The sequence below is a fragment of the Heloderma suspectum genome, chromosome 2, assembly GCF_057233095.1.
Source record: "Heloderma suspectum isolate Gila_16-S chromosome 2, 16-S_ref, whole genome shotgun sequence".
NCBI lineage: Eukaryota > Metazoa > Chordata > Lepidosauria > Squamata > Helodermatidae > Heloderma > Heloderma suspectum.
The window spans coordinates 396,994,082-397,017,724 of NC_139459.1; the positions used below are offsets into that span (position 1 = coordinate 396,994,082).

The 23,643-nt window shown below is 48.3% G+C and overlaps 1 protein-coding gene across 2 annotated transcripts in view; it reads right to left on the minus strand.

Moving 5' to 3' along the window:
- Positions 1-4,738: 4,738 nt before the first annotated feature.
- LOC146356562 (vomeronasal type-2 receptor 26-like) overlaps positions 4,739-23,643 on the minus strand; it is a 30,537-nt gene continuing 11,632 nt past the window's right edge. Inside the window, exons 3-6 of one of the 2 annotated variants that reach the window (XM_084841154.1) lie at positions 18,920-19,741; positions 14,764-14,991; positions 10,414-10,540; positions 4,739-7,577 (exon numbers count right to left, since the gene is read on the minus strand). In XM_084841154.1, coding sequence (XP_084697280.1) covers positions 6,667-7,577; positions 10,414-10,540; positions 14,764-14,991; positions 18,920-19,741 — 2,088 coding nt within the window. In that variant the 3' untranslated portion in view covers positions 4,739-6,666. The remainder of the gene's footprint in view (positions 7,578-10,413; positions 10,541-14,763; positions 14,992-18,919; positions 19,742-23,643) is intronic. The other variant, XM_084841155.1, reaches the window with a different exon arrangement.

Sequence of the window (23,643 nt, forward strand, 5' to 3'; positions counted from 1 at the left end):
TTGCTGAGTCTCCTGGGCCCGTTAGAAGCCCCCCCCCCAAAAAATCCTGGCACTTTCCAGATGTGTTGGACCACAAATCCCATTTAGGATTAAGCCAGCTTTGTGCAGCCTGCCGCCCTCCAGATGTGTTGGACCACAAATCCCATTTAGGATTAAGCCAGCTTTCTGCAGCCTGCCGCCCTCCAGATGTGTTGGACCACAAATCCCTTTTAGAATTAAGCCAGCTTTCTGCAGCCTGCCGCCCTCCAGATGTGTTGGACCACAAATCCCTTTTAGTATTAAGCCAGCTTTCTGCAGCCTGCCGCCCTCCAGATGTGTTGGACCACAAATCCCATTTAGGATTAAGCCAGCTTTCTGCAGCCTGCCGCCCTCCAGATGTGTTGGACCACAAATCCCATTTAGGATTAAGCCAGCTTTCTGCAGCCTGCCGCCCTCCAGATGTGTTGGACCACAAATCCCATTTAGGATTAAGCCAGCTTTCTGCAGCCTGCCACCCTCCAGATGTGTTGGACCACAAATCCCATTTAGGATTAAGCCAGCTTTCTGCAGCCTGCCGCCCTCCAGATGTGTTGGACCACAAATCCCTTTTAGTATTAAGCCAGCTTTCTGCAGCCTGCCACCCTCCAGATGTATTGGACTACAAATCCCATTTAGAATTAAGCCAGCTTTCTGCAGCCTGCCACCCTCCAAACGTGTTGGACTACAAATCCCATTTAGAATTAAACCACCTTCCCCCAAATGGGCACCTTCCAGATGTGTTGGACTGCTGGCTGAAGGATGAGGGGATTTGTAGTCCGACACATCTGGAAAGCGCCGGGGGGGGGGCATTCTAACGACTAAAGCCACCAGCTTCATTTCTATAAAGGGCTCTGTGTATGTGTGGGTGTGGGTGTCACTTCCTCTCCCCTCCAACTTTTTGGGCAACCTGGGAGGGGTTTCCTGAATGTGGAAGGGTGGGGTGGGGTGGGGTGAGAGGTGATGGTTCCCAACAGGAGGTATTGGCGGGGGGGGGGGAGAAATATAGGAGGGGACAGTTTTACTAAGGTTTACTGGGCAGCAGGAGTTTGGAGTCTTGTTGCAAATGCAGGGCAATCTTTTCATTCCCAGGCTGTTGTAAAGAGAGGATAGAGAGGCAAGAAAGCTCTGGGATCCGAATAAAGCGTTAAGATCTAACATCATCGCCCAGAGTCAAGCAAGGAAAGGGAGGGGACATGGATGGGGGGAGGCAGAAAGGCTAGCTGGGCCCTTGAGGACACTCTGGCAAGACACATTTAACAGTGAAAGGGGGGGTGCACAGGTGGGAGGGGGCAGGACTGGATTGCAGCTGAAGCTGAAGCCCCTGCTTTGCCCCTAGGAAGTCCTGGGGTCCATAGCCAGGAATGAGCTTTCCCTGCCCAAGATCCCACAGAGTTACTGCTACTCAGGGGAGACAATACCACCCCAAACTTCTACCCAGAGGGACCATTGCAAAGCTCAGAATCAGGCTGTTCCTGCATCTTCGGAAGTAGGGAGTCTCACCCAGACTTCCCCCACCCTGATGGCCTCTAGAAGTGTTGGACTGCACCTACCATCATCCCCAGCCAGCATAGCCATGTTTGCTGGGAATGATGGCAATTGTAGTCTGACACATCTGGAAGGCACTACCTTTGGGAAGGCTGGAATAATGTGCTTGCTAGGGATTAGAAATGCTGAAACAAAGGTTTTATTTGTCAAAAAAAAAAAAGCCCAACGTGTTTTGGCCTTAATTTGTATATTAAGGTCTTCTTCGAGGGGTGTAAGATAATACAGGGCTGCACATTAATAAAACAGCATAGAATTTTTAGCATTGAAAAACGTATAGAACATTGCACACTGCAGAAAGGTCTGGGCGTACTTACACATAACAACATCTGCAGAAATGATTATAATACGTATCGTCTACTAAAATTCCCTGGCGACTTGGAAAAGTGTTCGGAGGGCTGTAGTTTATATTCTATCAGTTTGTTGTTGTTGTTCAGTCGTTCAGTCGTGTCCGACTCTTCGTGACCCCATGGACCAGAGCACACCAGGCCTTCCTGTCCTGTGCTCTCTCCCGGAGCGTGCTCAAGTCCATATTCATTGCATCAGTGATGCTATCTAGCCCTCTCATCCTCTGCCGTCCTCTTCTCCTTTTGCCTTCAGTCTTTCCCAGCATCAGGGTCTTTTCCAGAGAGTTTTCTCTTCACATTAGGTGGCCAAAATATTGGAGCTTCAACTTCAGTATCTGTCCTTCCAAGGAGCACTCAGGGTTGATTTCCTTTAGGATTGACTGTTTGTTGCAGGCATTCACAAGTTACATCAATTAGCACAAGGCCTCTCATATCTGGACCAGACTGTGTTAGAGAAGAAAGGGGATGTCTGAAAACTACATAGTTGTTACAGAAGTGGTAGAAACCAGGGCTGTGCAGGGACCCCCTGACCTGCCTCAGAGGCCCCTTTGAGGCTTTCAAGGCGGGTGTGACTCGCTTCACGCCGATTGAGCCCCCCCGACCTGCTTTGGCCTCCGAATCCTGCTCCCCCCCCCCGGATATCCCTACCGTACCGCGTGAGCCCCCAGCTCCTTACCTGGGCCCTCAGGATGCATACCAGCAGCTGTCATCTTCCAGGGAGTCGCCATGGTGACTCCCTGTATTTCAGGAAACAGATCCTGCGCAAATAGTGGCTGTCCAGCCATTGAGGACGCTACATTAACATTGCGTACTTGACGGCTCGAGGGCCACCATTTGCGCAGGATCTATTTCTGGAAATACAGGAAGTCGGCATTTTAAAAACGGCGACTCCCTGGAAGAAGGTGATGGCTGCCAGCGCGTGTCCTGAGGGCCCAGGTAAGGAGCTGGGGGCCGGGCAGTGGTGTGGCTGGGCTGCCGGATCGCTCTGAAGTGCGCTGAAGCACTTTGGAGCGACCCGACCTGCTTTGTGCCACTTCGTGCCCCCTCTGCTCCACCTCGGAAGTGGCCCGAAGTGCCCCGCTTCAGGTCAGAGTCTGGGCTTCGGGCCGAAGCAGTGCACAGCCGTAGTAGAAAGTCCAGCTTCTCCTTTAGTCCCTGACGGGATGAGGTGTTTAATCTTAAGATCCATTCCATTTCCTTTCTCGGCAGGATCTTATCGCCTTTCTTATTAAGCCTTTCCAGTGGCCAGAATCTAAAGTTGCAAGAATTCAAGGAACTTAGGCAGACATTTGGAAAGAACGAGAGGGTTTGGTGTGGGATTCTGCCTTTTCATCCTGCATATATCAGAGGAGGGGGGCAAAGACTTAAAAGTGTGTTGCTTTTAGCTTAGGAATGTATTGTTTTGCCATAGGAGACAGCAGAGGCCTGGAAAGGAGGGTACTGACGCTGCAGCCATGTCACCCCTGAAAGGGAGGATGTCCTGGTTTATCTCATGGCTGTCAGTTTTGGCAGGGGTTTAATTAATTAATTATATTTCTATACCACCCAGTAGCCGAAGCTCTTGGCTTGAGCTGTAGATAAAGGTTCTTATCTACAGCTTAAGGTCATAAAACCATGTGGGCCTACAGTGAATTAGCCCCAGATGGCGAGGCGTGAATCATGCCATCCCATCCTCTGGAGGGAGTGTGGGGGACAGAGTGGCTAAAGTTGAGCCGCACATGGTATAAATTTTGAAGGGATTTCTAGCTCTGGGTCCTTTGTCTCCATCTGGTCTTGGAGGAGGTGGTCAGGTTGCCATGGCTGATGATGTAAAGGACCCTACTTTGGAGTAAGTAGCTTAGGCCAGATAGCTTTATTGTTTTATCTGTATTGGGTTTCCAATAGGGGTTTGGTTTCTTGGATTTCTGTACTTTCATACCATTTACTCTGCCCTTTTCCTCCATCTCTAACTTGTAAATAAACCAGCTACCTCAATACTCTGTGCTGCTATTTTTTCTCTTGGGTCAGCACTAATCCAGTGGGTCACCAGCCAAAAATGCCAGGCTACGGGTTTGGGGCACCTAGAATGTTCCTCTCAAGTGCAGAGACCCGAGGAGGTGGTGGCAGCAGGTAAATTGTGTCTGGCAGAGTCATGGTGCCACAGTCTACCTTTACAATATTCCCTAACCTTTTATCACTTACATCTACGCCCAGGGGACATCATCCATATGGGCACTGCATCTATTGTAGATACATGTCTAAAATGACTGACTTCGAAGATTCATTCAATCGCAAAGTGCACGTTTCGCAACATTTCACCACCTGTAGCAGCCATTTTGTTATTTTTGCTATCCACTGCAAATGTCAAATGATCTATGTGGGTAAAACAATTAGGCCCCCGAAGAAACTGAGAGGGGAACCTCTCTGTAATACTAAAAACAAAAGAAAAATAGGTGCCCCTTTAGTTGGTCATTTCGCTGAGTATAAACATCTTGTAACAGACTTTAGATTTGGAATGCTTATGCTAGTGCCAGGTAATTTGCGTTGGTGGTAGTGTCCGAATGGATACAACCCTCTGCTTCTAACAAGACCAAGAAAGACATGTTGGCATCCTGAGACTCAGCAGGGGTTCCTTCACACCATTCAGGACCTAAGAACGAAAGACCTGGCTTTAGAGCAACTGGCATATGGAGGAATACTGCCTCTAATCCTGGAGGTATACTAAGTAGTACATGCATTGAGCAAGGGGTTGGACTTGATGGCCTTATAGGCCCCTTCCAACCCTACTGTCAGGATTCCCTTTTGTCCCTGCTGAACTTCAAAAGCCAAATCAAAACACGGACAAGAGGCTTCTCTCCACAGCTCTTTAATCCTTTACCTCAATGGGTCATACAGAGGCAAATTGTCAGTCACTCACAGTCTACAAAGGAAAAGCCTTCAGGGAGTTCGAGGGGAAGCTACGAAGGTTGAAAGTTGCCCAACGTTTGAGAAAAGGCGGGCAGGCTATCCTAACTTAAGGTTTTCCTCCTCTGATGTTCTCAGGCAATGACTTGTCAGCTGGTACCAAAAGTGGCACTGTGGTTTACAACTAACGTGACTATACCACGAAGCAATTTTAGCAGCATAGCCAATATGTCTCTCCTCCAGATAAACATTGTAGGAGCTGAGTGAACAGACATCACCTGCCAGTTTTTTCAAGGAGGACCTGAAGGTGGAGATGAGAGATTTCATTTTCCATCACAAGTTCACCCTGGTCTGGCGGATGACGGTGTGTTCAAAGTAGAAAATTACTTTTGGAACCCGGTATTGTCTCCTACAGCACTTCTGCGGAGGAATCCCCCTTTTAGGTATTCTAGTCTATTTGGCACTCTGCCCTCTTTCAGGTACCAAGCAACACCTCCTCCAGGACACCCTTCCCTGTCCTTCTTTTACAGTTTAAAGAGATGACCATATCCCACAGGTTGTCCCCATTCCATATCAAATCCCATAGGCTCAAATGAGGTGAAAAATCACATGTGTTTCCAAACCTTCACACGCTTTAAACTTCTTTAGGGGCAAAGCACATTCTACAACATCTCCCTTACAAAAGACGAAAGAGCAGGGATTGGACTAGATGATCTCAAGGGTATCTTCAAGACTGGCCTGAATGAAGAGCTGAAGTACAAATGCCCTTGCTCAGTCATCAGCATCACCAGTGAAAAAGGTTCATCTTGGGTGGGACGGGAATGCTTCCTTTCTATCTGATCCCCTGCAGAGCTTCTGCTGGTGAGAACTGAGAGTTCAACACACAGGCCCAGAAAAAAAAAAGCCTTTATTGCACTCAATGAGTGTTCATGGAGCAGTATGTTAGCTTTTCAGTTACGCAGGATTCTTAGTACAGATAGGTTTCTTTAAAAAAAAAAAAGGAGGAAAGGGTTCTGACTGAAGATACAGTGTCAGTGATTTCTTGTTAAGTTTCTTTCAATCAGGAGGAGCTCAAATTGAGAGCATCCAATTTTGTTTGAAAGTATCTGGTCAGTATCCCATTGGACATAATCACTAACCTAAATTATGTGGTGCTCGAGTCATTAACGCTAGTTTTTAATTACTGCCCACTACTACATGCGAGAAGGATCTCGAAATTGTGGTACATCACAAGCTGAATATGAGCCAACCATATGATGTGGCTGCAAAAAAGGCAAATGCTCTTTGGGGCTGCATTAATAGAAGTATAGCTTCCCCTCTTCTCAGCACTGGTTAGGCCTCATCTGGAGTACTATGTCCAGTTCTGGGCACTGCACTTTAAGAAGGATGCAGACAAGCTGGAGAGGGTTCAGAGGAGGGCAATAAGGATGATTATGGGACTGGAAACAAAGCCCTATGACTTGGATTCCTGCATTGAGCAGGGGGTTGAACTCGATGGTCTTAAAGGCCCCTTCCAACCCTACTATTCTATGATTGTATGAAAGACATGCTGCCTTCATGAGACTAAGCAGGGAACCCTTCACATAATTCAGGACCTAAGAATGAACAAAGTGCCTTTAGAGCAACTAGTATACAGAGGAATGCTGCCTCAGGGTGTGGAGGTAAAATATTACAGGCAAAGCATTATATCACTATGGCTGATTCCAGGGTCACCATCCATTCACCTCCATCAGATGTGAACAGTTGCTTTTGTGACAACTGTGAACAGAAGAGAAACTATAATAGCAACCCATGGTTGCACCTCAGGGCTAGTAGCTTGCATTCATGACTACCATGCTGGAAGCAGATTCCAAAATGGAAAACAATATGGACGGAATCAGATGCCACTTTCTGTTTTCATCATTAGATGCTCCTTTGCATTCAGTTCAGGCCTCAGTACAATAATGTAGCACTTGGGAAGAAAGATGCAGCCCAGCAAACCAGCACTGGAGGCCAAGATAGAGAAGACCTGCACGGCTACCATGTATTTCCCCTTGGTGCTCAGGTAGGTGGGCACAAACGACACCCAGACACTGCAGAAGACCAACATGCTGAAGGTGATCAGCTTGGCTTCATTGAAGGCCCCAGGCAGCTTCCGGGCTAGGAAAGCCACCGTGAAACAGATGGCAGCCAGGAAGCCCATGTAGCCAAGGGCACTATAGAACATCGCAACAGACCCTTCATTGCATTGCAGGATGATCTGTCCAGTCTGGGAGTGCATGTCAGAATCTGGGAATGGGGGAGAGATTCCCAGCCAAACGGTACAGATTAAAACTTGGATACCAGAACTGGAAAATACAATGGAGTTGGCCAAACTCTTCCCCAGCCATTTTCTCACACTGTTTCCTGGTTTTGTGGCCAGGAAGGCTAGCACCACAGTGATAGTTTTTGCTAACACAGAAGAGACGGCAATTGAGAAGATGATGCTGAATGCTGTTTGCCGGAGGAGGCAGGTGGCTTTTGTTGGCTGGCCCATGAACAGGAAGGAGGACAAGAAGGAAAGCATGAGGGAGACAAGGAGAATGTAGGAGAGGTCCCGGTTGTTGGCTTTGACTATTGGGGTTTCTAGGTTTTTAAGGAAGATTCCTATCACAAAGGCTGTGGTTAAGGAGAGGAAAAGGGCAGAAGAGACTAGCATGATGCCCACAGGCTCTTCAAAGGACAGGAAGGTTATATCCTTGGGAATACATTGATCTCGGTCCTTGTTTGGGTGCTGATCTTCTGGGCATGCAGTGCAATGGTTTGCATCTGAAAAGAAGAAGAGAAAGTTCAGCATCATTAAAGTCTCCCAGCGATATAGCCTGCTATGAGAGTTTAGATGCCACAGGGGCCACGCAAGCCATAGACGGGGAAGAGGCCAGGAACGATCCTTGTGTAGTGGGATGGGGAGGGTCAGGGGCTCAGGGGTTGAGTCCATGGAAAGGATGTTGGGTGGTAGGGCTGAGGCGGTATTCTTCCTGAGCTGTGGGAGAGATACTGTCCATCAGAGAGACAGCACTGGACATGCCAGAATTATAGCAGGGGTGGGAATATTGTGTCCCTCCAGAAGTTGTTTCATTGCTATTCTCATCATGACCCACCACTGGCTATGCTGATTATAGATGAGGGGAGATATGATAGCGCTCTTCAAGTACTTGAAAGGTTGCCACAGACAGGAAGGCCAGGATCTCTTCTCGATCATCCCAGAGTGCAGGACACGGAATCATGGGCTCAAGTTAGAGGAAGCCAGATTCCGGCTGAACATCAGGAAAAACTTTCTGGCTGTTAGAGCAATATGACAATGGAACCAATTACCTAGGGAGGTGGTGGGCTCCCCACACTGGAGGCGTTCAAGATGAGGCTGGACAGCCATCTGTCAGGGACGCTCTGACTTGGATTCCTGCACTCACTGAGCAGGGGGTTGGACTCAATGGCCTTGTAGGCCCCTTCCAACCCTACTATTCTATGATTCTATGATGGGAGCTGATGGCCAACCACATCTGGAGGGGATATTCACAACCACCTGGCTGAGATTTGGTGAAGAGAGGGGTGGATTCATTCTGCTTCACAGGAAGCCTGGTGTGTAATATGGGATCTGGAATGAGTTCTATAGCTTTTCCTTTTACAAATCATCACCACCCTGCCAATATCACAAACCAACAAATGTAGGGTATTTTTTTAACACACATTCACACACACATTTCTCAGAGTCTGAGAGGGAAAGGGGGGGGGGTGTCTTTCACCTTCTTCCGGTGGGAGCAAAGACTACCTGCACCCCTTGCCTTCCTTTCAGACTCTCCAGTCTTGCTATATCTAGATTAGACTGGTACTTCCCAGAAAAGCATGGGCCCTGGTGCCACCTTACTCCTAAGGTGCCACCTTACACCTTACATCCGCCACCACATCCACCGCTGGAGCTGCCACCTCCACCTCCAGGTACGCTCCGTCCCGGGGAGATTCCGCAGGGTGGCGGGGGGGGGGGGAGGCCGTTCCGCCACGGATTCCAGGTGAAATCCAGCCTCACTGGCGTCCATGCCGGAATTCTCTGACATCCCCACAAATTGAGCCCCCTTTCTTTGAGCAATCTTTTTCAGCTCAGAATGATGACAGCCAGTGTGGTGTAGTGGTTAGAGTCTTGGGCTTCATCTCCACTTGTGCTTTTTATAGGAGCTGAAGTGCACCAATCACAGTTGGGGCACATTACACATTCCATATACCACTTTTGTAGCATTATTTCCCGCTTTGTATTCCATATTATGCAGAATACCGCAGCAGATGTCATTGTGCGTGATAGCAAGTTATACATGTGCAAGAGGGATGTAACATCACCATGACGGGATCGTATCGATATGACACGAGGTGTAGATCAGGCCCCAGGCGAAGACTGGGGATACTTGGGTTCTAGCCCCATAAAACTCACTGGGTGACTTTGGGCCAGTCACTGACTCTCAGTCTAACCTACCTTACGGGGTGTGGTGTGGGTAACACAGAGAGGAAGAAGACCATATAAGCCACCTTGGACGGTTTGCCAGAAGGAGAAAGGTGGGATATAAATGTAATAATGATAATAAATAATAGCCACCACTTTCTAGATGTATGGACTAATATATAAACCACGGACAATCAACAACTGCTGTGGATGTACGGACAAATATATTAACCACGGACACTCAACAATGACCCTCCCGCTCATTTCTTCCGATATACATAGGCATATTGCCTTTGACTAACAGCTATTGATAGCAAATTCATCCTCCATGAATTTTTCCAATCCCCTTCCATCCTTTCCTCCATAAAAGATATTTCGTGGAAAGACACAAGGTGGAAGAGGCAGGGGATGATTTCCGGGTGTCCCTCTGACATGGGTGATGGCGTGCGTGGAGAACTGGGCTGGTGAAATGAGTTTGCATTTCCTAGCAGTCAGTTTGACCCTCTCCGTACAGCAGTGGATTTACAAATACCGAGCCAATTCCAAATCAATCTGCAGGGGATTTGGCCGTGAATCCCTAGGACAGCGATAGACCTGTGTGTTTAAACATGATCTGCCCAATCATGTGTAAAGTAGGGGGTGGGATGTGATCCTTTCAAGAAGAACAGACTGACATATAACGATAATCATTGGTTTACAGCACAACCCACAATCGCCTCCTTCACAGGATGTGCAGTGTGGGATGTGAACCTGGATTGCTGGGTTGTTCAGAGGCTAAGCAACCCAATGGTAAATGCGACACCCACCCCCCAAACCCATGTGTTAACCACTGGGTTGTTTAGCTCCCAACCAACCCAGCAGTCCAGTTCGCACATCATGCTGCACGACTTATAAAGGAAGGTTGTGCACTGAAGCGGATAAGGTGGGCAGGGCGCGGGCAGCATGTTGGGATGTCCCTGACAGCTCATCAGTTTTGAAACTGATGGATTGTCGTTACATGCAAACAGCCCCTGTGTGTGTGTGTTGCAGGATTGCTGGAATCTCCATCACAGCCACACACAGACTTTGCCAACCATCCCCCTTTTCTTGTATCTCCAAGTACGAAGATGTCAAAGGAAAAGAGGGAATCCTTCACCCTACACCTTATGGACTGCCCTTTCCTATGGAGTCACTTGCCTTCCTCTGTGGAAATGGTCCCTTCCAGGCAGGGAGCGCAGTCATAGCAGCACCGTGGCTCTCCTTCCCGGATCACCTTGACGTCTCCAGGCCTGCAGCTTGTGGTACATCTGGAACTAGGCACCGTCTACCCATAAAGACAGAGTACCAAGAGAGAAGGGTTGTTTTGTCCATGGAACTTCATTAGCACCAACAGGCATTTCCCCACCATGTCCAATGGCAAATTGGGGGTGATTTCTGTCACGACTCTGGCATGGTAGAAATATTTAAACTCCCAGTCCTTATCACTCCTCTCCACCGTCCACCCCCAGCTGCTATTTAGATGGGATGCATTGTATGTCAGTGTAGCTTGAGACTTGGTTTTGGTGAATCACGCATGTGCTCGCTGTTTAGGATACCCTTTGCGAGAGGTGAGAATTCAGATATTAGGATTCACAACCTCAGCATCTTAAACGTTAGTATAGCGATGACCCCAGAATCAGTGCTGGGCATGGACTCAGTGGCAGAGTGCACGTGCTGCATCCCAAAGGTCCCGGGTTAACCCCCTGGCATTTCTATCCAGCCATCTTGCCTTCTTGGTTTTCTGTTTCTTTGGGACGTTTTTTGTTGTCTCTGTCTCTGAGACTTTGGAGGACCAGTGCTAGTCCATGTTGGTGATCCTGAGCTAGATAGACCAATGTTCTGACTCAGTGTAAGTTTGCTTCCTATGATGCCTCCAACCCAAGTAGGAAGCAGATTGTGGCTGAATTTGGTATGAATGCAGCCTATGTTCTGAGCAGAAGGGGTGATAATAGAATCATAATAGTAGAGTTGGAAGGGGCCTATAAGACCATCGGGTCCAACCCCCTGCTCAGTGCAGGAATCCAAGTTGAAGCATCCCTGACAGATGGCTGTCCAGCTTCATCTTGAATGCTTCCAGTGTGGGAGAGCCCACCACCTCCCTAGGTAATTGGTTCCATTGTCATACTGCTCTAATAGGACATTTTTCCTAATGTTCAGCTGGAATCTGGCTTCCTGTCACTTGAGCCCATTGTTCTGTGTCATCACTCTTGGATGATTAAGAAGAGATCCTGGTCTTCCTTTCTGTGACAACCTTTCTGTGATCTCATATGTATACTTTATTTGTGTGGTGTAGAGTGGGAATGCAGAACATCTGGTCCAGGAACCTAATCTGGCCCCTAGAGTTGCTGCATGCAGCCCACAGAGCTTCCTTGGTTTCCACCAAGCTCACTGACATCATCTGGCCCATGGATGACCTGTTGGTGGGTCATTTGTCCCCCCACCACACCATATGAACCTGGAATGTAAGATCTATGAGCCAGGGCAAATTGGATGTGGTTATTGGGGAGATTTCAAGATTAAATATAGACATTTTGGGTGTCAGTGAACTGAAATGGACTGGAATGGGCCACTTCACATCAAATGACCACCAGATCTACTACTGTGGACAAGAGGACCACAGAAGAAATGGAGTAGCCTTCATAATTAATAATAAAGTGGCTAAAGCAGTGCTTGGATACAATCCAAAAAATGATAGAATGATCTCAATTTGAATTCAGGGTAAGCCATTTAACATCACAGTGATCCAAATATATGCCCCAACCACAGATGCTGAAGAAGCGGAAGTAGTTCAGTTCTATGAGGATCTGCAGCACCTACTGGATAGTATGCCAAAAAAAGATGTTATTTTCATTACAGGAGACTGGAATGCTAAGGTGGGTAGTCAAACGACACCTGGAATTACAGGCAAGCATGGTCTGGGAGAACAAAATGAAGCAGGACATAGGCTGATAGAATTTTGCCAAGACAACTCACTGTGCATAACAAACACTCTCTTCCAACAACCTAAGAGACGACTTTATACATGGACTTCACCAGACGGTCGACACCGAAATCAGATTGACTACATCCTTTGTAACCAAAGGTGGCGGACATCTATGCAGTCGGTAAAAACAAGACCTGGAGCTGATTGTAGTCAGATCACGAACTTCTTATTGCACAATTTAGAAACAGACTCAAGAGAACAGGGAAGACCCACAGATCAGTTAGATATGAGCTCACGAATATTCCTCATGAATATGCAGTGGAGGTGAAGAATAGATTTAAGGGACTAGATTTAGTAGATAGGGTCCCGGAAGAATTATGGACAGAAGTTCGCAACAGTGTTCAGGAGGCGGCAACAAAAAACATCCCAAAGAAAAAGAAAACCAAGAAGGCAAGATGGCTGTCTGCTGAGACACTGCAAGCAGCCCAAGAAAGAAGGAAAGCAAAAGGCAACAGTGATAGGGGGAGATATGCCCAATTAAATGCAAAATTCCAGAGGTTAGCCAGAAGAGATAAGGAATTATTTTTAAACAAGCAATGCACGGAAGCGGAAGAAAATAATACAATAGGAAGGACAAGAGACCTCTTCCAGAACATTAGAAACATCGGAGGTAAATTCCAGGCAAAAATGGGTATGATCAAAAACAAAGATGGCAAGGACCTAACAGAAGCAGAAGAGATCAAGAAAAGGTGGCAAGAATATACAGAAGATCTGTATAGGAAGGATAATAATATCGGGGATAGATTTGACGGTGTGGTCAGTGAGCTAGAGCCAGACATCCTGAAGAGTGAGGTTGAATGGGCTTTAAGAAGCATTGCTAATAACAAGGCAGCAGGAGATGACGGTATCCCAGCTGAACTGTTTAAACTCTTGCAAGATGATGCTGTCAAGGTGATGCATGCCATATGCCAGCAAATTTGGAAAACACAAGAATGGCCAACAGACTGGAAAAAATCAACCTATATCCCCATACCAAAAAAGGGAAACACCAAAGAATGTTCAAACTATCGAACAGTGGCATTTATTTCACATGCCAGTAAGGTAATGCTCAAGATCTTGCAAGGTCGACTCCAGCCATTCATGGAATGAGGATTGCCAGATGTACAAGCTGGGTTTAGAAAAGGCAGAGGAACTAGAGACCGAATTGCCAATATCCGCTGGATAATGGAGAAAGCCAGGGAGTTTCAGAAAAACAACTATTTTGTTTTATTGACTATTCTAAAGCCTTTGACTGTGTGGATCATAACAAATGGTGGCAAGTTCTTGGTGGTATGGGGATACCAAGTCATCTTGTCTGCCTCCTGAGGAATCTGTATAACGACCAAGTAGTGACGGTAAGAACAGACCATGGAACAACAGACTGGTTTAGGATTGGGAAAGGAGTACGGCAGGGTTGTATACTCTCAGCCTACCTATTCAACCTGTACGCAGAACACATCATGAGACGTGCTGGGCTTGATGAAGCCAAGGCTGGAGTTAAAATCACTGGAAGAAACATTAACAATCTCCGATATGCAGATGATACCACTTTGATGGCTGAAAGCGAGGAGGAGCTGAGGAACCTTCTGACGAAGGTGAAAGAAGAAAGTACAAAAGCTGGGTTGCAGTTCAACCTCAAAAAAACCAAGATTATGGCAACCAGCTTGACTGATAACTGGCAAATAGAGGGAGAAAACGTGGAGGCAGTGACAGACTTTGTCTTTCTAGGCACAAAGATTACTGCAGACGCTGACTGCAGCCAGGAAATCAGAAGACATTTACCTCTTGGGAGGACAGCAATGACAAATCTTGATAAAATAGTGAAGAGCAGAGACATCACACTGACAACAAAGGTCCACATAGTTCAAGCAATGGTCTTCCCTGTTGTAACCTATGGCTGCGAGAGCTGGACCATAAGGAAGGCTGAGCGAAGGAAGATCGATGCTTTTGAACTGTGATGCTGGAGGAAAATTCTGAGAGTGCCTTGGACTGCAAGAAGATCAAACCAGTCCATCCTCCAGGAAATAAAGCCAGACTGCTCACTTGAGGGAAGGATATTAAAAGCAAAACTGAAGTACTTTGGCCACATCATGAGAAGACAGGAGAGCCTGGAGAAGATGCTGATGCTAGGGAAAGTGGAAGGCAAAAGGAAGAGGGGCCGACCAAGGGCAAGATGGATGGATGATATTCTGGAGGTGACGGACTCAACCTTGGAGGAACTTGGGGTGGCGACAGCCAACAGGAAGCTCTGGCGTGGGCTGGTCCATGAAGTCACGAAGAGTCGGAAGCAACTGAACGAGTAAACAACAACAACACAGTTTGGTTCCACACCCTGGGGTAGACATTAAGAAAGGAACTCTAATTTATCATTGATATCCTTTCCAGTGCATGGGTGAACCTGTAGCTCTCCTATCAAACCAATGGTTGTTGGGATGGGCTTAAATCCAATAAAATTAATAATAATAATAATAATAATAATAATAATAATAATAATAATAATACCCAACCAATTGAAGGGAATAAAATGAAGCCAATGGTTTCCCTACCTTATTAAACCAGCCAGGCCAGACAATGGCCTCCTTGTCAATGGTGAATGTGACATCTGAGGTTCCCTGTCTCTCTAGTGTCCCAACGTTCCCCATATGGACAGACTTATTGGGAAGCATCACATAGTTCACGATGTCAAAGTCAGCTGCCAGGTCTCCATTCTCATCCAAATACACTCCGTCCATTGAGGAATTGTAAAACTGGAAGTTTCTCAGGAAAGGGTGAAGCTACGATGGCAGAGAAAACACCTGCATTTAGAAGCTGGAAATGTCTACCTTGTCCTAAGACTCATGGCAGGTGCATGTGTCCTTTAAAGAGAGGGCGCACATGCAGATTTTTTTTAAAAAATCTTGTTCATAATGTACAGGAGGTCTAATGCTGTTGCTCCTCTTTCTGCAAGGCTGGGTTAAGAATTCGGCTAATTCTGCAGCCCCCTCCCCCCAGCATCTCAGTGGTGGGGATGTACGAGAATGTTGTTTTGCCTCAGTTTTGCCTCAGATTTGCTGTATTTGCGCCTTTTAATGCAAACACAGAGGACATTTTTCCAGGAAAAGCTTGCATGTTCCCAAAGTTGCACACTTTAAAAAATGAACACTTAAAAAAAAATACATATTTTCACCTATGGGGGAAAGTGCACATGAGGATGCACACTTTTAAAAATAAAATAAGAATAAGAACAGTTAGTAATCAAAAACAGTGGCAAGGAGGATCAAGGTGGAATTGGAGGAGGGAGGTGGATCGAGCTTCGAGGTAGAATTTGGAGAACTTGATATGGTTGAGCTTTACTGAGCATGATGTGCACAGTTTCCCCCTTTTTAAATTACAGTTATGCTCCTTCTTTCCTCCAGCACCTGAACGTCTTCCTATTTTATCCTCACAAACACCCTCTCAGGTAGGTTAGGCTGGGAAGTACTGCCTGGCCCAACTCAACCAGTGAGAAAGGGGAGGCATTTGCTGGTCCTCCTCATGCTGGAACAGCCCCGCCCTCTCTCTCTCTCTCTCTCTCTCTCTGTCCCTGTCCCTCTCTCAATCTCTGTCCCTGTCCCTGTCCCTCTCTCTCTCTGCGTGTGTCTCTGTCCCTGTGCCTGTCCCCCCCTCTCTGTCCCCCCTCTCTCTGCATGTGTCTCTGTCTCTGTCCCCCTCTCTTTTTCTCTGTCCCTGTCTTTCTCTGACCCTGTCTTTCTTTCTCTCTCTCTCTCTCTCTCTCTCTCTCTCTCTCTCTGTGCATGTGTCTCTGTCCCTGTGCCTGTCCCCCCTCTCTCTGTCCCCCCTCTCTCTGCGTGTGTCTCTGTCTCCGTCCCCCTCTCTTTCTCTCTGTCCCTCTCTCTCTCTCTCTCTGCGTGTGTCTCTGTCTCAGTCCCTCTCTCTCTCTATGTCCCTGTCTCTCTCTGACCCTGCCTCTCTCTCTCTCTCTCTGCGTGTGTCTCTGTCCCTGTGCCTGCCCCCTCTCTGTCCCCCCTCTCTCTGCGTGTATCTCTGTCTCTGTCCCCCCTCTTTCTCTCTGTCCCCCCTCTCTCTCTCTGCGTGTGTCTCTGTCTCAGTCCCTCTCTCTCTATGTCCCTGTCTCTCTCTGACCCTGTCACTCTCTCTCTCTCTCTGCATGTGTCTCTGTCCCTGTGTCTGCCCCCTCTCTGTCCCCCCTCTCTCTGCATGTGTCTCTGTCTCTGTCCCCCTCTCTTTTTCTCTGTCCCTGTCTTTCTCTGACCCTGTCTTTCTCTCTCTCTCTCTCTCTGTGCATGTGTCTCTGTCCCTATGCCTGTCCCCCCTCTCTCTGTCCCCCCTCTCTGCGTGTGTCTCTGTCTCGGTCCCTCTCTCTCTCTATGTCCCTGTCTCTCTCTGACCCTGTCTCTCTCTCTCTCTCTCTCTCTCTCTGCGTGTGTCTCTGTCCCTGTGCCTGCCCCCTCTCTGTCCCCCCTCTCTCTGCATGTGTCTCTGTCTCTGTCCCCCCTCTTTCTCTCTGTCCCCCCTCTCTCTCTCTCTGCGTGTGTCTCTGTCTCAGTCCCTCTCTCTCTATGTCCCTCTCTCTCTCTGACCCTGTCTCTCTCTCTCTCTCTGCATGTGTCTCTGTCCCTGTGCCTGCCCCCTCTCTGTCCCCCCTCTCTCTGCATGTGTCTCTGTCTCTGTCCCCCTCTCTTTTTCTCTGTCCCTGTCTTTCTCTGACCCTGTCTTTCTCTCTCTCTCTCTCTCTCTCTCTCTCTCTGTGCATGTGTCTCTGTCCCTGTGCCTGTCGCCCCTCTCTCTGTCCCCCCCTCTCTGCGTGTGTCTCTGTCTCGGTCCCTCTCTCTCTCTATGTCCCTGTCTCTCTCTGACCCTGTCTCTCTCTCTCTCTCTCTCTGCGTGTGTCTCTGTCCCTGTGCCTGCCCCCTCTCTGTCCCCCCTCTCTCTGCATGTGTCTCTGTCTCTGTCCCCCCTCTTTCTCTCTGTCCCCCCCTCTCTCTCTCTGCGTGTGTCTCTGTCTCAGTCCCTCTCTCTCTATGTCCCTGTCTCTCTCTGACCCTCTCTCTCTCTCTCTCTCTCTCTCTCTACGTGTGTCTCTGTCCCTGTGCCTGCCCCCTCTCTGTCCCCCCTCTCTCTGCATGTGTCTCTGTCTCTGTCCCCCTCTCTGTCTCTCTCTGTCTCTCTCTCTCTCTCTCTGCATGTGTCTCTGTCTCAGTCCCTCTCTCTCTATGTCCCTGTCTCTCTCTGACCCTGTCTCTCTCTCTCTCTCTGCGTGTGTCTCTGTCCCTGCGCCTGCCCCCTCTCTGTCCCCCCTCTCTCTGCGTGTGTCTCTGTCCCCCTCTCTTTCTCTCTGTCCCTGTCTCTCTCTGTCCCTCTCTCTCTCTCTCTCTCTGCATGTGTCTCTGTCTCAGTCCCTCTCTCTCTCTATGTCCCTGTCCCTGTCTCTCTCTGACCCTGTCTCTCTCTCTCTCTCTCTCTCTGCGTGTGTCTCTGTCCCCCCCTCCCTCCCTCCATGAGTGTGTGTGTGTGGGGCAGGGGGTGTTCTGTCCTGTCTAGTTCCTGTGTCTGAATGAGTCAGAGTATGTCACTTTTTTGAGTCGTGTGTGTGTGTGTGTGTGTTTCTGTTGTGTGTTTGTCTGGTGTGTGCTGGCAAAGGGGAAAGTTGTGTTTGTAATTGAATGCTCTGCCATGGAAGAGATATATTAGTCTTTTGCTTCTGGGATAGCATGGACATGATTTCCATTAAAATGTGTTATAAAAAAATGTTTTTGCATTTTCGTTGTCCATAAAACAGCAGTGTGTGCATGTACAAATATTGTCTGCGAGCTCAGTATTGGGGGAAGTCTATGGGGTCTGTGTAGATGGTTCGCCCCAGGTCCCACCATGGGCATGGCTTTGATCCAGCCCTGTCTTTCTGCATGGTATGGCAAGAGCGAGGGTCATTAGGGATATAATAGGTTAAAATCAGCACTTTGAATATGGCCTGGGGACAAATTGGCAAGCAGTGAAGGCGAGCCAGGACTGGACTCATACAGAGAGCTGACATCCATTGTTGAGTGTTCACCCTGCTGCCTGGGGCTTCCATGGGAGCACCAGAGAAGCTCTTCCAGAAAAAGAGGGAAGTGGTTGGAAGGAGCTGGATGTCAGAAGAGCCAGGTTGCCCCATGAACAGCAGCCCAGTCAGGAGGAAAAAGCCAGGAGATGGAGCCAATGACAGTTGCCCTACCCACAGATTTCACTTGAAATTGGGGCTTCCTATGATGGTGGAGCCTAGACAATGGGCTCTAGAAGACGCAGAGAAGTTGAGGATGAGGAGAGTCCTTTGTCTCAGGAATATGTGGTGTGGTGTGGTGTAGTGGCTAGAGTGTTGGACTGGGAGCCGAGAGATCTGGGTTCTAGTCCCCACTCAGCCATGGAAGCTCACTGAGAGACTTTGGGTCAATCACAGATTCTCTGCCCAACCTACCTCACAGGGTTGTTGTTGTGAGGATAAAATGGAGAGGAGGATAATGTACACCACCTTGGGTTCCTTAAGGTGGAAAACAGGCAGGATAGAAATGCAATAAATAAAAAATAAATGTAATAAATAAAAAATAAAATTCTACCTCAACTCACTACTGGTTCCAAAAGTTTCTCAGACTCTGCCTCCAATTACAGAGCTGGACAGCTGACTGCATTTTGCAGTAACTTAGCCACCTTTGAGGGAGAATGGAATACCTGCCAGGGCTGAACGATTTCCCTTTCTAATCTGCCTCCAGCAATCATCGGCTTGAATCTGGAAGCGTAAGCAGCATTTAAGGCATGTGCGACAGCTTGGACAGTATTGTGGATGCTGCAGGTGTCTTGGAACAGGCTTCTTTGAAAGAGATGCCTAGGCAAGCCCTCCATGTTCTCTTTTGCTGTGCATCGGTTCCGGCCTTTCACAAATAACGCATGCTTTGAATATAAACAACGAAATCCGTCTTTCCAGATTTGACCAAATGGGGTACGAGCTAAAAATTCCAGATCATCATGCTTTGTTTTTTTCTTGGTCTGGAGAAATAAAGATAAATATCCATGGATGTACGGGGGACGATATTGCTTGTAAGACATGATCAAGCTGAAATACGGTAAAGCGATTGTGATCCAGACTTTTCCTGAAATTGGTTTCAAGGCTCTGAAAACGGTTTCTTGCATGAACAGTACTTCTTTGAAGGACTGACACTGCCCATAGTAAATAAATACGTTGGGTCGTCTGTGTGTGGAAAGCAAATGCTTGCGTAGCCACCCTTCATACACACGGATTGGAAAAACAGAGGGTCCTAAGATGGATTGTGAGAAGGCCACACAAACCCCACTCCTGATGAGCACAGGCATCAAGGTGTTCACGAACCTTTCTCCGTTGTCATTGTTTGTAACAAAGAGACCGATCCAAGTCCATTTGAAATGCAGGAGGAGTTTGGTAATCCCCAGGTGCTGAGGTTCTTCTTTTGGAGCCATCCGGAAGACAAACGGGAACTGGGTTTTGTCAAGAATATGATGGAAAGAAGTGTAACTGGCCTAGTAAGGAAAGGAAGAGATGGAGGACTAGTTTGTTTTCAGGGCAAAGAAGAGATGATAGCTGTGCGATGGGTGCGTGCCTTGGTTTCTTTTCGGTCCCAAGCAAAAACATGGCTTTTCAAGTTTTCACCAAAGCCTTTGAGGGCACGCTGTTTCAACTGTTGTGTTGTTTTGGATTTCATTGGTAGTAGCTGGCTTAGGGCGCAATCCTATGGCCTGGTCAGCGGCTAGACGTTCATAGGATAGGTCAGTTCCTGGGAACCGACCTCGGAGCCCACGATCTGAGGTCGGTTCCCAGAGAACTGACCCCCTACCCCCTACCGTGCCGCCTCGGAGGCAGTGTGGATACTGGCCCCGTGCGCCCCACTCGTAAGGGCAGCGTGGAGCGGTGAAAACAGGGTGTTCCTGGAGGCGGGCCAGGGCAAGGAAGTTGGAAATGCTGGTACAACACATCCTATGTGTCGTCCAGCTGCCTCTCCCCTTGCTTCAAGGTCCTTCAGCCAGACAGCCAAAATCGGCTGTCTAGCCGCTAAAGCAGGGCGGCGGAAGCGTGGAGGAGATCCGCTCCTCACCACTCCTCCTGCCCTGCACTGGATAGGCGGTTGTCCCTGGGGTCAGAGGTGACTGTTGATCCAGATAGGATTGGTCCCTTAACGGTTTAATATGTTTTTAGCTGTTAAAATTATTCATTGTTTTATACCATTTAAATTGATTTTATCTGTACGCCGCCCTGCAATCTCACTGATATAGGGTGGGATACAAATATTCTACATAAATAAAATAAAATAAATAAGTAAAAGGCCCATTGGTTAAAAAAGAAAGAAGGATTCCACCATGTTAAAGGGTGATTGTGTGTGTGTGTGTGTGTGTGTGTGTGTGGTCATTCTGAAATGTGTTCCAAAATCAGAACGGTTTTACGAATCATTTTGAAATTTACAGGTGCCAGGAAAACAACAACAACAACAACAAGATGGTTTTACATACCCTGAAAGTTTCAGGATGATTGGTGAACGTTTGGAGGACGAACAACAGTTTAGGCTGAAATCCTATGGATGTTAGACAGAAAAGAAACAGTGTGGGGTAGTGGCAAGAGTGTTGGACTAGGAGCTGGGAGATCCGGGTTCTAGTTCTCACTTGGCCAAGGAAGCTCACTGGGTGACTTTGGGCCAGTCACAGACTCTCAGCCCAACCTTCCTCATAGGGTTGGTGTTGTGAGGATAAAATGGAGGAGGAGGAGGAGGAGGTTCATGTACGCCGCCTTGGGTTCCTTGCAAGAGGAAAAAAGGTGGGATATAAATGCAATAGATAAATAAGTAAGTAAGTAAGTAAGTAAGTAAGGCTGACAGCTCCTGGCCATCCACTCAGGGTCCAGCTTTGGAGCCCCCCATCCCTGCCAACAGGACAGATACTTTTTTTGCTCCTTATACAAGTCTATGGATGGATTCTTCATAGGCTTTTATAGGGAGGCACCGCCTGCCCCTGTCAAAAAATCCACCCCCACCAAGGACCCTTGGGCAACACACTTCTTGGTGTGGGGAGATGTCTCCCCCCCCCAGTCAATTTTTGTCTGAGGGAATTTTTTGTTCCTCATAAAAACATATTGATGGATTCCTTTATAGGCTTGTGTGGGGAGATAGAAATCCACCCCTGCAGAAAATCCACCCCAGCTGTTCCATCCTCCCCGTCTGGATTTGGGCCTGAAGGACCATGGAAGCGTGGGGTGCATGGAGGGGAAGCTGTAAGCAGGCAAAATGTGTGACTTTTTACAATGTCGTCACTTGTCACGGGACATATTTGTTAAGGCTTCAACCTCAGCTTCCATTTTCTTGGCGTTATGCAGCTTGAGCCAACATGAGATAGCTTGAACTCTGGTCATAAACAGGCAGGGTTTGTTTTGTTTTTTTAAATCAATGAATAGTATTTAACAACCAAAAATTTTCGTCTGATCTTGGAAGCTCAGTGGGGTCAGCCCCGGTTAGTACTTGGATGGGAGACCGCCTGGGAATCAAGCTCCCTGCAATGAGCAGGGGGTTGGGCTCGATGGTCTTGTAGGCCCCTTCCAACCCTATGATTCTATGATTCTAGTTGGTTATATCATCACATGACCTGTCATTCATTCTGTGGACAATGAACTCTATATGCCGTGTCTTTACATCCCCTGCAAAGGGTCTGTCAGCAAGAAGCAGTGTCCAGAGCGGAAGACAGATTTCACTTCACATTTCAAAGCAGCATTCGAGCAGGACTTTGGGGCAGAAGTCCAAGGCCCTACTCAGAACCATGATGATGGGGGCCCACAGTGGGGGTAAAGCACAAGGGGATAGCGGCACAGCCACGGTTAGCATCTACTCACAATGTGCTTGGTTATTCATTTGTTATATTCAGCAGTAATATATTGTTCCCTATTGTTATACGAAGTATTTTGGGTGGCTTGGTCTTGAATGGGCAATTAAGACCCATTAGCATTATGAACGACCTGCTCCTGGTGGAGCAAATTCTAGTAGAACATGGAGTATCTCCCATGTGCCTGAAGTCTGCCCGTAACTGTCTCAGAAGTCAGAAGGCCATGTGGAGACTGCATTTCTGTCTCCCTGGGATGGGATTTGAGTAGGGATGGCGGAGAATTCCGCCACGGATTTCAGAGAGGCCGAATGCCAGTGCATTCAGCCCCCCTAAATCCGTGGCGGAATAGCCTCCTGCCCCCCGCCCCCCCCGTGGAATCCCCCCAGGATGGCACTTACCTGGGGCGGATGCGGCGGATGCGGCGGATGCCGCGGCGGCAGCTGGTCTCCGGCGGTGGCTGGTCTTTGCCATTGCCGTCCTTGCAGCCGTGATAGGCTACGTAAGAATTTATGTAGCCTATCATGGCTAACCCCCCCCCCCAAACCCGAGCATATGCAAATGGCGGCGGCTACAGCGGCCGCCATTTGCGTTCCCTATTTTTCGCCGATTTATCTTACGTAAATATTTACGTAAGATAAACCAGCGAAAAATAGGGAACGCAAATGACAGCCGCCGTAGCCGCCGCCATTTGCCTACGCTCGGTTTTTTTTGGGGGGGGGTTAGCCGTGATAAGCTACGTAAATTCTTACGTAGCCTATCACGGCTGCCTGGCTGGATGCAAATGGAGCCGGCCATCGAGGATTCCGGGGGGGAGGACCGGATCGCCTCCCCCCCATCGAGGATTCCGGGGGGAGGGACGGAGCACCTCCCCCCCCACCGCGAAAGATTCCCGGAAAAGGTAAGTGACTTTCATACATCCCTAGATTTGAGCCCTCACCTCCTTCCCCACCTTACACTACTGGGAAGCTCACGGTGCTGGAAGATGTGGATTTGCTATTGCTGCTTGCAAGAGTCTCTCTCCCTTCAAAAAAGGAACCAACCCAACTGTGTTCCATGGAGTCCTGTAATGACTAAGGGACAGAGGGAGCAAGCCTATGGCCACTAGTCTGCAGCTAGACAGCCATAGGGTATGTCAGTTTCTGGGAACTGACCTTGGAGCTTGTGCTCCGAGGTTGGTTCCCGGAGAACCGACCTTCCCCCACTCCCATGGTGCCTTGCACGCAGCTTGGAACAGCTCTGCTCTCTGTGCTCGGAAGAGGAGTGCAGAGCGGCGAACGTGGGGTATTCCGGGAGGCGTTCCAGGGCAGGGAAGGCAGAAATACCAGCACGACACATCCTATGTGTCGTCAGGCAGCCGCTTCCCCTGCTCCACCATCCCGTGGCTAGACAGCTGGAATTGGCTGTCTAGCCGCAAATGTAGGGTGGCTGAAGTGCGGAGGGGCCAATCCCCTCCGTGCTTCTCCTGCCCTGCATTGGATAGGTGGTCACCTCTGAGTTGGGAGGTGGCTGCCTATCCCCATAGGATTGCGCCCTAAGGGATTTCGTTTATTGGGCTCTGGTTT